The sequence below is a fragment of the Heteronotia binoei genome, chromosome 21, assembly GCF_032191835.1.
Source record: "Heteronotia binoei isolate CCM8104 ecotype False Entrance Well chromosome 21, APGP_CSIRO_Hbin_v1, whole genome shotgun sequence".
Lineage (NCBI taxonomy): Eukaryota > Metazoa > Chordata > Lepidosauria > Squamata > Gekkonidae > Heteronotia > Heteronotia binoei.
Window position 1 is genome coordinate 189,144,997 of NC_083243.1, and position 14,145 is coordinate 189,159,141.

The following is a 14,145-nucleotide window of genomic DNA, read 5'->3' on the forward strand; positions in this document are numbered from 1 at the left end:
AATAAAGCCTTTGCACTTGCTACCCTGAGAACATCTTGTAACGGAGGCGAAAGTTAACTGTCCAAAATAAACCTGGTTCCCAAAAATTGTAAGAGGCTGTGTGGGTCCCCTCAGTTGGTAGAATAATCCACATACTGTTAATACTGCCAAAGATTTTTTCTCTCTCTCTCTCTCTCTCTCTCTTTCTTTTGTTGTTGTTGTTGAAAACAGTGCATGAAAGGGGTTGCATTTGCGTAGGTTAATTGGTTGAGGAGAAGAATAGGTAGGATAAGAATGGTGGACCTGATGTTACAGGTAGACAAAGAAGGACCAATTAAAAAGCCTGGTGGGAGGATGCAGCTCTTGCAAATCTTTTTGCTAACTACAGACGAACATACCATTAAGTTAGTAAGTGATCTGCATCAGCGACACATGGTAAACATGGCAAACTCTGGACATCAGGAAAATATATTTCAGGTTGTAACTGGAAGGCAAAGTAGCATCCTATGTTTTACAAGAAGATACATACACAATTGTGGACTCCTTTTTACTGAGAATTCCATTTAAAAAGACTAGACCCAAATGTCACTATATTCCACTGCAATACAATACGATGCACATTTAAGTGCCAGCGAAAACAGGCTTAAACATGCCTAACTTGGATTGTAGCCACTATCATTCTGTACCATTGCTGCAGGTAAAGCAAGACATTTTTAAAAAACTGCAGAGGATTATAACAGTTTCTTACTGTTTTGTATGGTAAAACTACTGCAGAGATCATTCAGCGATATATCCCTAACAAGAACAACCAGTAGGTCACAGGACATTAATCCCTTTACTCTTGACGTTCTAGGACAATTAATCCAACTTCCAAAAAATCTAGGAACAAACTCTTGCTGAGAGCCAGAGGGGGGGTGGGAAATGTACCTATTTATTTTACCCATTTCTTTCTTCCTTCTTTGGAAATCTGCCAGAGGAATATACCAATAAAGCCTGGACTAACCAATAGATTTTCAGACCTGCTGTGTTCTTCACAGCATTGGATCCTACCAGGTGTGTATAGCAAGCTTTTACCTAGGAAAAATTTTAGGAAATCGCTCCGCAAAGACCTTTATCAAGCGAATGCTACTGAAAGAAAAGAGATGCGATAAGATATAAGGTTTTTGTCTGTATTGGTAAACACCCTGTTCAGTGCTGTTGAGAACAGGTGTTTATGAGAACAGATGCACATATGAAACTCTGGGGGTAAAAGAGATGTGATAAGATATAAGGTTTTTGTCTGTATTGGTAAACACCCTGTTCAGTGCTGTTGAGAACAGGTGTTTATGAATACAGATGCACATATGAAACTCTGGGGGTAGCCCACTAAAACAATATGGTGCCTAAGGGGAAAACAATATTTCTTTACCGTTAATTAGCATGACAAAATCCTCTGTGTTGCTTTTTATCATTGTGGATGGAAGAAACTGGTGCGTGGATCTGAATCTCTGTGACAATAAGGTACAGTAGACTGGAGTGCTTTACTGTCGACGAAAATCAAAACTAGGCTTTTAGGGCGTTAGCATCAAACTAGAGGCTAAGAAGAAATCTTCTCCCTTCAAAACAAACAAACAAGCAAACTGCTACGAACACAGTAAGCAAACGTCTTGAATTAATTCATCGTTCCCTTGTGATGATGTTGTGGTACATACTAGTTACCTTCTGCTGGGAAGCGGTACGAGGCATGAGTCTCGGGAGATTCCGAGAACAAGGAGAACACCTGATCCCAGATTCAAAAGCAAAACAAAACTCTGTACAGCTGTGCCCCAGATTTCCCTAAGTCATCTATATTGGGCATATCAATAGGTTAAATGGGGGACGTGACAGTATTTGTGCAGCATAATGGTTCAGAACATGAGCTACAAACCTGGCTTAATCATGAACTTCAGGAACGATCTGTTCTCTCTCCGCATCAGCAACACAGCAATAACAAAAACGAATGACCGGAACTGTAATAAATATTATTAAGATAATATGTGTGAAATGCTACGTGCACTGTTATTTCTGCCACGTAATTTTTACATACCCTCAAAATGCGGATGCTGTTGGGAGTGCTGACACACTTTGCCGCTATGCTGTTGGAAGGCTGAGCTTTTAGAAAATGCTACGAGACAATACTTAGTATGAGAACTTTTTTAAAAAAACCTCTCCAGCTGTGCAAAAGGACAAGGAGGCTGACACTAAGCAAGTCTTGCTCTCTCCAACAAAAGGCGAGCCACTATACTGACGACTTGTGGACTTAGCACACAATCTAGCAAGTCATTTGTACAAATGCCTGCTCGTGTGGAACTTGCGGTACTGCTTGGATCCTTCTGATCAACAACTGCTCCAGAGTTGTTATTCGTTACCGATGTTGTCCCTGCACAGTGCGGTTTTTCCAAGTGTCCTTCGTTTTCCCTGAGGAAGTCTTTGAAGTCACTTTCAACAGTTTCCGTCGGGTTTGTTTGCTGAGACTGAAGCAAAACCTTCAAGAGATTCTGTCCAAAAGGGATTTTTTCCAGCTTTTTTGTTTTGATGGTTGCAAGATTAGCTTCACAGGGCATCAGTTTGAAGCTCTCGTCTGCATCCATTTGAACTTTTCTTCTTTTATGTGAGCCTTCAAATGTCTCTTCAGTATTAGGAGTTCCAGGAACTCTGTGTTCAGTTTTTTTTAACTTCTGATGTTCTAGATATCCAGAAACAGCTGCATTTAAGTATTGAAGATTGGTTTTGTGGGACGTTACGTCAGTCTGAAATATAACAAATTAACATGTTCAAATGGAATGAACATCATCTCTGTGATTCTTATTGCATACTTGTATACAGAGTCCCTATTAGGGGTGTGCTCTCGGTATATACAGAGCCAAATAAATACCCGAAAAATACCTTATCAGTTTTTGGGGGGGATATTTATTCAGCTGAAGCAGAATTTCTAATCTGATTCGGCTACCAATCTAGGTGAGCCCAAATTAAAAAAAAATATATTATTCAGCTTTTATTCAGGCTCAGCTGAAGTGGGGTGAGTTAATCGACTTCCAGGTTCCTCGTGTGTGGCTTGGCTTTGCAAAAGCCATTTAAAAGACAAGTTCCCTTTAAATGGTTTTTGCAAAGCCAAGCTGTACAGTTGCCTTCCCTTCACTCCCTGAGTTGCATGGTGGCAGGGAAGACATTTAAAGTGCTGCAGTATTTAAAGACATATACCTTCCCTCCCCTCCCTGAGCAGCGCCACAGTGGCAGCACACATCAGCAAGGAAAGGGAAGGCATTTAAAGAGATCATGGTTGGATGTAAATAGGATAGGATGTAAATAGGATAGCTAGACAAATGCATGCTCCTTCGACTTTTCTGTTAACCAGCCGATTTTCCCCTTACACTCAATGTTCCTCAGATGCAGTGATCTGGCATGGAGGTTACAATTTGCTGACCTGGAGCACTTTATTTTTGTTTTAATATATTTAAGTTAATAATCTATTCTAAAGTGTTAGTGCTTGTTTTAAATGTGCTAGCAGCTTAACTATATTTAGCTTTGTTACGCTGCAATGGCAGTGGCACACCTCAGTGATGGAATCCCAAAACATACCAATACTGGGATTCAGGAATATTGGTACATACTAATATTTTGGGGGTTTGGTAAACCTGAAAAATACTGGTCCTCCCCCTTTTTTGCGTGTGCACACCCCTGAGCTCTTATTATTTGCTTCTACTTCATTTTGACACCCTGTTTTGGGGTTTTTTCCCTCGCTGCACAAACCATAATGTCTGTTTCTTGTTCTCAGTTTGATAAAACAATTTTTATTGGTAACATCTTTAAAAATTTCCCCTATTTACCCCATATATTACTTTCCGCCCACCTCTCCCCCCCCGTTACTTGACCCCCGCCAGTGTTATTTACTTAAAAAAATATATTAAAGGTACCATTAACTAATAAAACAAAAAATTAAATTCTTCTTTTTTTAAAAAACGTAATCATTATCAAAAATTGTCCAATGTCCTTTTATTTTCCATTCTTTTTCTATATATCTTCTATGTTTCTTGTTCTCAGTTTGGAAGGCTTTACGTTCAGGAATGTTTTACCAAATGAAATCCATCCATTCAACCTTTCCATATTTTCAGGAAGTATCAGACTTTCTTCATGTAACATGACTGTGAGTCATTTTTATTTCCAATTACTATTCTTCTGTCTTCCATTTCATTTACATCAGGGGTGTCAAACTCATTTATTATGAGGGCCAAATCTGACATAAATGAGACCTTGTCGGACCGGACCATGCCAGGCCATGTACCTATTTAAGATTAGGTAGCAGAGACATGAACTTTATAAAGGACACAGACAAACACAATTTTTTAAAAAAAAACTTAAAACATGCTTAAAACATTAGCACTCATTGGTCTTAAAGGTGCTTTCTTTGTAGCTCTTCCATGGGATCCAGGAAACTGGGCAAGCAAGCTCTGGCTCTTTCCTTCCTTCCCCATGAGATGAGGAGAGGGAGGGGCCTCAGCCAATAGAAGGAAGAGAGGCTTGGCTTAGTAGCTTCGTTGTGTGATTGGGAAAGCTTGGCAAAGCAAGCTATCCCTCCTCCCCTTCCTCTCCAAGTGAGGAGAAAATAGAGATTTTGCTCAGTAGTTTCTGTGTGATTGAGCAAGTCCTGCAAAGCAAGCCATTATGCAGAAGGAAGCAAGAGAGAGGGAGAAGATAGCAGATGACAGCCAGTTGCTCAGGGGTCTGATAGGAGCCCTCCGGGGGTCCGATTCAGCCCCTGGGCTGCATGTTTGACACCCCTGATTTAGATTATTAGCTAACAGGCACTCAGCATGTGGTTTTAAAACTTCTGCATAGTGACTATTTAGCTGTATACAAAGAACTATGAACAAAGAGTTTCAGCCTTTCTGTTTGAGGACTGCTACTCTGTAACACTAGCCATGCTATCCCAGGTTCATACACTTCTTCATCTTTCAACATCGTATATGCCATCAAATGTCAGCCGTGGTCTTCCACTCTCTATATTGGAAAAATTGATCAGTCCCTACATGAAAGAATAAATGGACATAAATCTGTCATAAAAACCACATCACTCAAAACACAGTGTGGGAAGATTTTGAACTGCCAGGTCATTCCACTTTTGCCCTAAAACTAGCAGTCCTCAAACAAAGAAGTCTCAAGGGGAGATTACAACGTCGAATTGCTAGACTGGCGTTCACTTACAAACAGACCTCCCAGGACTGAATAGGGACATAGGAATCTTATCTCATCACAGATGCTAATTTTTTGCCCACAAGCATTTCCCCTCTGCAGTAATCAAGCTAATTACAATGCACATTATATCTCTGCATCCTGAATTTTTTTTCTGCAACACTCCTTCCATCTTTTTACTGAGACACAAGGACAAAGAGAGTTGTATTCTAACTCATATTTGTAAAAGAAGATGATATTGGATTTATATCCCGCCCTTCACTCCGAAGAGTCTCAGAGCGGCTCACAATCTCCTTTACCTTCCTCCCCCACAACAGTCACCCTGTGAGGTGGGTGGGGCTAAGAGAGCTCTCGCAGCAGTTGTCCTTTCAAGGACAACCTCTGCCAGGGCTATGGCTGACCCAAGGCCATTCCAGTAGGTGCAAGTGGAGGAGTGGGGAATCAAACCCGGTTCTCCCAGATAAGAGTTCACACACTTAACCACTACACCAAACTGGCTCTCCCAGGAAGTCTCAACTTTTGAAGTTCATACCTTGAAAATCATGCTGGTCTCTAAGCCGCTACTGGATTCAAACCTAGACATCCTATGCTCTATGAAGTCAATGGGCTTAGAAAAATACAACTCTGCTAAGGATGGCACTGCAAATAAAACAAATCTTAATCAAAGAATTGTTTTAATTTCACAGTGCAATCCTAAACTGAACTTCACCCTTCTAAATCAATTAATGTAAGATAATAGCTTTGTTTAGGCCAATGTACCACATTTGCAGACAAAACAACATTCACAGCAAATGTAATCTTGAAAGAGGCATTCCTTACTCCATTCATAATAATTTTACAAAGATTTACTGCTGAATTAATTAAGGATACCTTTTCAGTTTATCAACAATCTTCACATCTAGCCAATTAAACGGTTCAGCTCTAATTACTACTATGAGAGGCAAAGCACACCTGATAAGGAAATCACTAAGTATTTCAACTCAACTTCTCTGATAGTGCAAAGCTCAGAAATATGCAAATTACCTATATAATTTGATTTATTTATATTTGTTCCCCCATACTGATAGATATCTTCCTTTGACTGGCAGTTATTTGCAGGTGCAGGATCTTCACTAGCGAGTGCTTTCCTATTAGGGATGTGCAAGAACCAGGAAAATGTGGTTCAGTTCATGGTGTGCACAATTTGCAAACCATAAACCATGACAAACTTTTAAGAGCCAAACAAACTAGTTCGGGTTGTGGCATGGTAGAATGCCTCCCCCCCTCCAACAGCGAGCTAGAGACGCCAAACTTGCAGCAGACCTGCATCAAACTCTATTGGCCCTCCAGTAGTTTGGTGAGAACTGAATTTATGGGGTCTGAGTTACCCTAAAGAAGGTGCCCACATCCTCCATTGTTTCCAATGGAGGAAAATAAATGGCAGAAAACCCCAAAAGCAATAGAAGCTCAGAACAGAATCAAAGTCTGAGAGAATCTCTGCAGCAGAAACTGAAAATGGGGGACATTTTTGCAAGCCCAGCAAAAATAGCGGCATTGTGGTGCTGTAAACCCAGCAGGACTATGGTCAAATCAGGTCAAACTGGGGTAGAAACTAAAGGTGTGGGGAGGGCATTTTTGCAAGCCCAGCAGAACCCAGTACCATTGTGGCAATGCCAGCTCAACAGGACTGATGTCTAGCATAGAATCACACTCCAATCACAGGTGGTGGGGTTTGCAAGCCAAGCAGAGCCTAGTGTTGATGTGACAATGCCAACTCAATTACAATCCAAGCAAGGGGGGCATTTTTGCAAGCCCAGCAGACCCAGTACAATGTACCAGTGGAGAATGTCTAGCATGAACCTCCACAAACAGCTTGAAAGTTCATGGAAAGTTTATGCTGGCTGACCTGCCATGAACTTCATTTCATATACCATGAACTGGTCAAAATTCATCATGAACTTTAGTTTGTGAGCCAGCTCATGCCCTTCCCTATTTCCTACTTACCTCAATGGATGGCACACCCCTCCCCCCAAAAAAAATGCCCATATGGGTTTTTCTGTTATATGGAAGTGAATGAACAAGTTGCTTAGGCAAGAATTCCATGAGCACACTGAAGTTCATATACAACTCTGGATGTTCTGTCTCTGAAAACTGAATAATTCTAATCTCCTTGTAAAGTGTCCCCATACCATAAAGTACTATACTTTATAATGAGTAAAGTTGTTAGGTCAAATCCACGTGGTTTTAAAACAGACCAATTGTGTACTGGATGAATAGTTTCAGTCCATCACAACACATACCCTGAGGCGTTCTTACTATACTAGATTTCCCATTCTTCTTTCTGTGTCTCTACATACCTCTCCATATATCTGCAGAGACAGAGAATGTCCCTTGTCTTCAGTTTTCAGCAGAAACTGAGACCACAGGAAGTTGGGTAGGGATTAAAGACTCGTTTTACATCTTGTTTATTACAAAGAACTCTGCACATGCTCTGAGAAACCAGCTAAAACCTAGCTAATGTGTGTTTAGCTTAATTAGTTCAATTGTATTGCTTTTAATTTGTACATCTCTGTGCTGTTGCCACTTTTTGCCTTTCTCCGTATTTTGTTTTTGCCCTTTTCCCACCACCATGGAAATCCAACCACCCTGTGTTCTATAAGAAACTTTTTAAAAAATATAGACTTTTTTTTTTTTGCTTTACTTAGCACAATTTATTTCTCTGGGATATTTCTCTTAATCTCTTCTCCATGTGTTAAAACTGCACGGTGCTGTCAGATTGGTTATAAGATATTTTTTAGGTTCTACCCTGTCACTTTGTTATCGGTCTAGTACTCCACTGGAAGATACCTTCTCAGAGGATCAGTTTAGATGTTCTCAGGTCTTGAAAAGTGGTGATGAGTGGAGACTTCCGGCTTGGTGTCATGGAGGACTGATGTGCTTCTCAATAGAGGAGCAGACCAGAGCCTCTGTTCTAGGTAGAGAAGGTGATTTAAATACCTGCTGCCTACATCTTCTAGGCAAGGAGATGGCCAAGACATGCTTATAGAATTCTGAGGGGATTTACTTTGGTTGACGAGGCATCCCAGTGGGGTTCCTTTTTGGCTTTGAAGAGTCCTCAGAGAAGAATTGCATTCCAACATCTACAGAGGATGTCTGGGGTCGTTAAATCGACTTAAATTCATCATGATCCAAGGCTTCTTTGGGACCAATTAATATCTACTTTGGAAAAAAAACGGTGCTCGAAAGGATCACGATCTTTAAAGGTAAAGATCTTTATCTATCACTCCGGGACAAAAATAAGATTTATTTGGAGGAAAAATAAAGGTCTGGATTCACCTATATTATTTTAAAGAAGAAGAAGGAGGAGGAGGGGGTAAATTTGGGACTAAGAAAATTAGAGCACAAGGTTAAAAGAGGAAGAATCAATATTGTTTTGCATACCTGTGGCTGGGCAGCCCCCTCCGAAACAGAACAGAACTGCAGATCAACAAGACGTCATAGGAAGTGCCGTCATTGAAGAAATGCGAGACTTCCTAATCATAGAAAATGAGACTTCGTGGCAAGAAATTAAGGAAGCGGCCATTAAGAGAAGGGATAATTGCTAGCCTCCTAGCCCTCTCTAGGACTATAATCATAGAGAAACATCGGCGGTCATTGAAAGAAGGTCAAAGGTTTTAAAAACTTTTTAAAAGACAACGGGACTTTAAAAATTAGCAGAGCCGGCAAATATCATCATTAGAAGCTTAAACTTACTGGACTATATGTTTTGAACTAATTTTGGAGCCTTTTAGAAGAAAAAGGATTTTAAAAAAAAGGGGGGGGGCAGAAAAGTCGCGGACACCATTTTGGAGAAAATAAAATTTTCAAAAATTAATATCTCAACCTAGGAGCATCAAGGAACGGCGATTTTGGGCTCATTGGAAAGGGCATGCTCCAAGCTATAAGACTGTGTAATTAAAAATTGATTTGGTGAGGTCAACTTTAAAGGCCATTTTACAATGGGAATGCAGTGATGTCTATCCACAAAACAGGAGAAAAGCAGATCCATGCTAGGGCTAGGAGGAAGTGAAAAGGTCTAAAATGCAAGATCAAATGGATGCCATGGAGGCAAGATTGGTGAAGGTGATAAAAGAGTCAATAACTGAATTTAAGAAGGAATTGAAAAAAGATATAGAAGTGCTCAGAAAAGATTCCCAAGCAGTGTTAAAGAAAATGCAGGAGGTTGAAGAAAAGGTGAAAGACCATGATGTGAGAATCAATACAGTGGATTCCACTATTAAAAAAATGCAGGAGAAAGCAGTACTACAAGACTGCAAACTAATGGAAAATCAGATACGCCTGAGAGGGGTGCCTGAATCTGAGGGGACTGATTTATGGACATATATAATAAAAATCATTGCTGAATTTTTGGGAGATGACCCTGATGAAACCAGTTATTTTTATGACTATATCTACAGGGCTAACTCAGACTATGCAAGGAGAAATAAACTACCAAGGGATGTGGTAGTGAGATTTGTGACAAGAGATTTGGTGGGCACGATTCTAAGCAAACAATTTGAGAAAAAACTGGAGGTGGATGGCAGTAGTGTAAGAATTATGAAAGAATTGCCAAGGGAAGTTATAAGAGAAGATTGTATAAAAAACTGACTGACAAGCTGAGAGAAAGTGAATTGAGATACAGATGGATACTTCCAGAGGGTTTGGGTTTTGAATATAAAGGGAAGAGATTTACCACAAGTACAGAAGACATGCTGAAGAGTTGAATAATAAATATGATTGGTTCCAAATGCAACAAATAAAGAGCTAGGTGGAAAATGATATTAAAACTGAAGGAATAAGAAGAGAGCAAACAGAAATGGAAAAAGCTCTGCTTAGAGACAATGAAAAATTAATTTCAAAATTATATAAATTACTTTTAAAATGGTCTATGGAAGATGAAGTAGTGAAATCTCAAATGATTAAGTCGGCAATTAATGTAAACAAAGAAATACAGATGGAAATTTGGGAATATTTGTGGAAGAATTCTATAAAGCTTTCGACGTGTCATAGTATTAAAGAGAACTGTTTTAAAATGATGTACAGATGGTATATGACTCCTAAAAAGTTGGCAAAGATGAACAATAAGATGCCAGATAGATGTTGGAAATGTAAAAAGCATGAAGGTTCTTTCTACCATATGTGGTGGACTTGTGAAAGAGCAAAAAAGTATTGACAGATGATTCAACAAGAAATTTCTAGGCTCTTGGGATACGAATTTAAGAAAGTTGCAGAGACTTTTCTGTTGGGATTACAAATGGAAACATTTCCAAAAGAAGATAGAATTATAATCTGGTACTTGCTTTCAGCTGCTAGGACACTGTATGCGCAGTTGTGGAAGCAAGAAAAAATACCAGGAAAATAGGATTGGATTGTAAAAATTATGACATGGAGTGAAATGGACAAATTAACAAGAATTTTAAGAGACTATGACTTAGAAATTTTTAAGATGAAGTGGAAAAAGTTTAGAAGATATGTAGAAAAGGAGTGAAAATAAAAGGACATTGGACAATTTTTGATAATGATTAAGTCTTAGAAGGAAGAAGAATATTAATCCTTGTTTTTATTAGTTAAGGGTACCTTTAAATGTTAGTATTTTAAGTAAATAACACCGGCGGGGGGGTCAAGTAATGGGGGGAGGGGTGGTTATTAAGTAATATATGGGATAGATAAAAATAAGTTATTAACGATGCAAGAAATAGATATTGTTACCATATGTTACTAAATAAAATTGTTTTAAACAAGGAAATGTTTTCGGCTGGCATGCATATTTGTGTTATGGGAAAAGTAAGACGGATGGCTTTTTCTTACATCATTATATAAGTAGTAATTTGTTAAAAACCTGGTCAAAATACAAAAGATATGGGGATGAGAGGAAACCGCTTTGGATTGTGCCAACAGAAGTAATAAAGTTATATTCAGATATTAATGAAGAGAAATGGTTATCATATAAACAGTTGTTAAAAATACATGGCGATACGATGGAATTAAAGTCGGCGGAAGAATTGGAATATAAGTATAACTGGTTTCAATTGCAACAAATTAAAAGTTTGCTTGAACAAGATATTAGAAATGATGGAGTAAGACAAGAACAAACAGAACTGGAGAGAATGCTGTTTGGCGATAATGAAAAATTGATTTCAAGAATTTATAAACTATTATTGAAGTGGTCTACAGAAAATGAAGTGGTTAAATCTCAAATGATAAAATGGGTGATAAATATAAATAAAGAAATACAGATGGAACAATGGGAGTACTTATGGAAGAACTCTATGAAGATATCGACATGTAATAATATTAAAGAAAAATGTTTTAAAATGCTTTATAGGTGGTACATGACTCCTAAGAAACTGTCGAAAATGAACAACCAGGTGTCTGATAGATGTTGGAAATGTAAAAAACATGAAGGATCTTTTTACCACATATGGTGGACTTGTGAAATGGCAAAACAATTTTGGCAAATGATTCAGCAAGAGATTTCAAAGATTTTGGGTTACAATATAGAGAAGGCACCAGAAATCTTTTTGTTGGGATTGCAAATGGAAAATTTTCCGAAACAAGATAGAACGCTACTTTGGTACATGCTTTCAGCTGCACGGACATTATATGCGCAGATGTGGAAGCAAGACAAAATACCAGGAAAGTGGGACTGGATTATGAAAATTATGCATTGGAGTGAAATGGACAAGTTTACAAGAATCTTAAAAGAATATGATATAGAAAAGTTTAAAAATGAGTGGGGAAAATTTCAGAAGTATGTTGAAAAACAATGGAAGGTGAAAGGACATTTGGTGATTTTTGCTAATAGTTAAATGCTACGGGAGATGTGAATGGACTATAGTTAAAAATGTGACTATGGGATTATACCTTTTCCTTTTTTTTAACCTATTTTGATAAGGAGCATAGTTGTAGTGAGACTATGGGAATATATATTTTTTTCAATTTTATTTTCATGACAAGGATTGAGGACTAAAGGATTATAACGAAGATGGATAATAATCATAGCAAATGGTTTTTTCCTTATCTTTATTTTACTATAGTTATAAGATTTTTTATGAAGATTCTTAAAATGTTAAAACTACCTTTTATTTCTTGTTAGTATTTCAAATAAGATGCACCGGTGGATGTCACGAAAAGGGGGGGAGGGAGGTGGAAAATGTGATGCAATGTATCGGTACTAAATTTTTAATAATAGTTGAATGATAATATAATATGTTGCAGAATAATAAAAATTGTTTTACAAAAAAAAAAAAGAGACGTGGTGATGAGTTGCCAGTGTGTTTCCCCAGGGAATCCTTGGTGTAAGGAAAGTTTCCCCAGAAAAGAAAGACACTATTATCTCCTTCCTACCTAACTCTTCACTTCTAGCGTTATGAACTGAAGTGCCAAACCAATAGCATGCGGAGTGACCATGCAGCCTCATGTTCTGCTTCTCTAGAGAGACTAAAATAATTCTTGCAAAACTGGCTAACTGATACTATAATTAGGGTTTGTAGAATCTTTCGGGATCAAGTGCCGTGTTCTACTGGAGAACATCCTCAGTGGCGTTGCAGCCGGAGCAGGCGCTCAGACCTTCTTGGCAGCAGCCCTGGCCCCACTCAATGCACAGCAGCCAAGAAGGTCTGAACGCCTGCTCCAGCTGCAATGCCACTGAGGATGTTCTCCGCAGCTGAGAACGAAACGTCTGGAAGGAAAACTTTCTCCAGTAGAACACGGCACTTGATCCCGAAAGATTCCACAAACCCTAATGATGTTACCAGCCGTGAAAACCTGAAATCTTTGATGATACTATAATTGACAGAAAATGTCACTAGGCAAAAAAGTTGTACAAGTCATGGCAAACAACACAAAAAAGAAATGTACCTCTGTGGGGTTGAGCCAGGAATCTGAAGTGCTGAGATGGTCTGCAGATTTGATTGCACATATCAGCGTCCGAGTTATTGCCTCTTCTACACGAGCCTCATGATCTGTATCCTATAAGAAATGAAAAGTAATGAAAGTGTTGTAATCATACTTGCAGAAAGAAGGAGGGCTTAGAAGAACTTGAATACAATATACACTGAAGAAGGAAAAGACGTTCAGCACCAAAGGGGATTTTCAGCCAAGGGTATGTGTGCATTTTTATTGCCCTACACACAGCTATGTAGCCCAGGGGTGGCCAACAGTAGCTCTCCAGATGTTTTTTGCCTACAACTCCCATCAGCCCCAGCCAGCATGGCCAATGGCTGGGGCTGGCGGGAGTTGTAGGCAAAAGAAACATCTGGAGAGATACCGTTGGCCACCCCTGATGTAGCCTGTTTTCTGAAAGTTATGTAGTACCTTTTCTTGACTACAGATAGCCAGGAAGAAGTCTGGAGTCAACATGAGTGCTGAAGATGATGTTTAAAAAAACACAACCTGCCTGAAAACATGGTATATTTTATTTTCTAGGACAGTTTCTTGGGCTTCCAGATGTGAAAAAGTTCCCTTGTAAGATTTCCTAATACAGGGGCTGGGACAGCATTCAGTATTTCTAATTCTTTTTTAACTGCCCTCTGCTTAATCCTTTCAAGAAGACAAATGCTAAAATCCATCTTGTAAGGCAGAAGGGCTATATACAATAAATTGACCTCATCAATTCACTGAGCAGCTTATATCTCTTCTTCTCAAGCATGCAGCGTCTTTCATAAGTGGGAGGTGGAAACAATAAACCATTTTTGAAGACTTTGAATTTACCTGGAACACTGTCCTTTCCAGATTTCGCACCCCCCCCCCACCCCCCAAAAAATGCAAAGGGGAATTATCACTGTCATGCCAAGGTCTCTTTGACACTAGCGGCCTCACATCAATCCTCACATTAGTTTCAGATCTGTCTGCATGCTTTGCGACCAACATGCATGTCCTCCTAAGAGTCAAAGTTTCTATGTTTAGCAGACATGGAACCAGATGGTCAAGAATCCACAT

At 39.0% G+C, this 14,145-nt stretch overlaps 1 protein-coding gene across 2 annotated transcripts in view; it reads right to left on the bottom strand.

The window, feature by feature from the left end:
- Nucleotides 1-512: 512 nt before the first annotated feature.
- Nucleotides 513-14,145, bottom strand: part of HSPBAP1 (HSPB1 associated protein 1) — a 117,626-nt gene continuing 103,993 nt past the window's right edge. For both annotated transcript variants that reach the window (XM_060262175.1, XM_060262176.1), the window contains exons 7-8: nt 13,066-13,176; nt 513-2,747 (exon numbers count right to left, since the gene is read on the bottom strand). In XM_060262175.1, the coding sequence (XP_060118158.1) occupies nt 2,199-2,747; nt 13,066-13,176 (660 nt within the window). In that variant the 3' untranslated portion in view covers nt 513-2,198. The remainder of the gene's footprint in view (nt 2,748-13,065; nt 13,177-14,145) is intronic.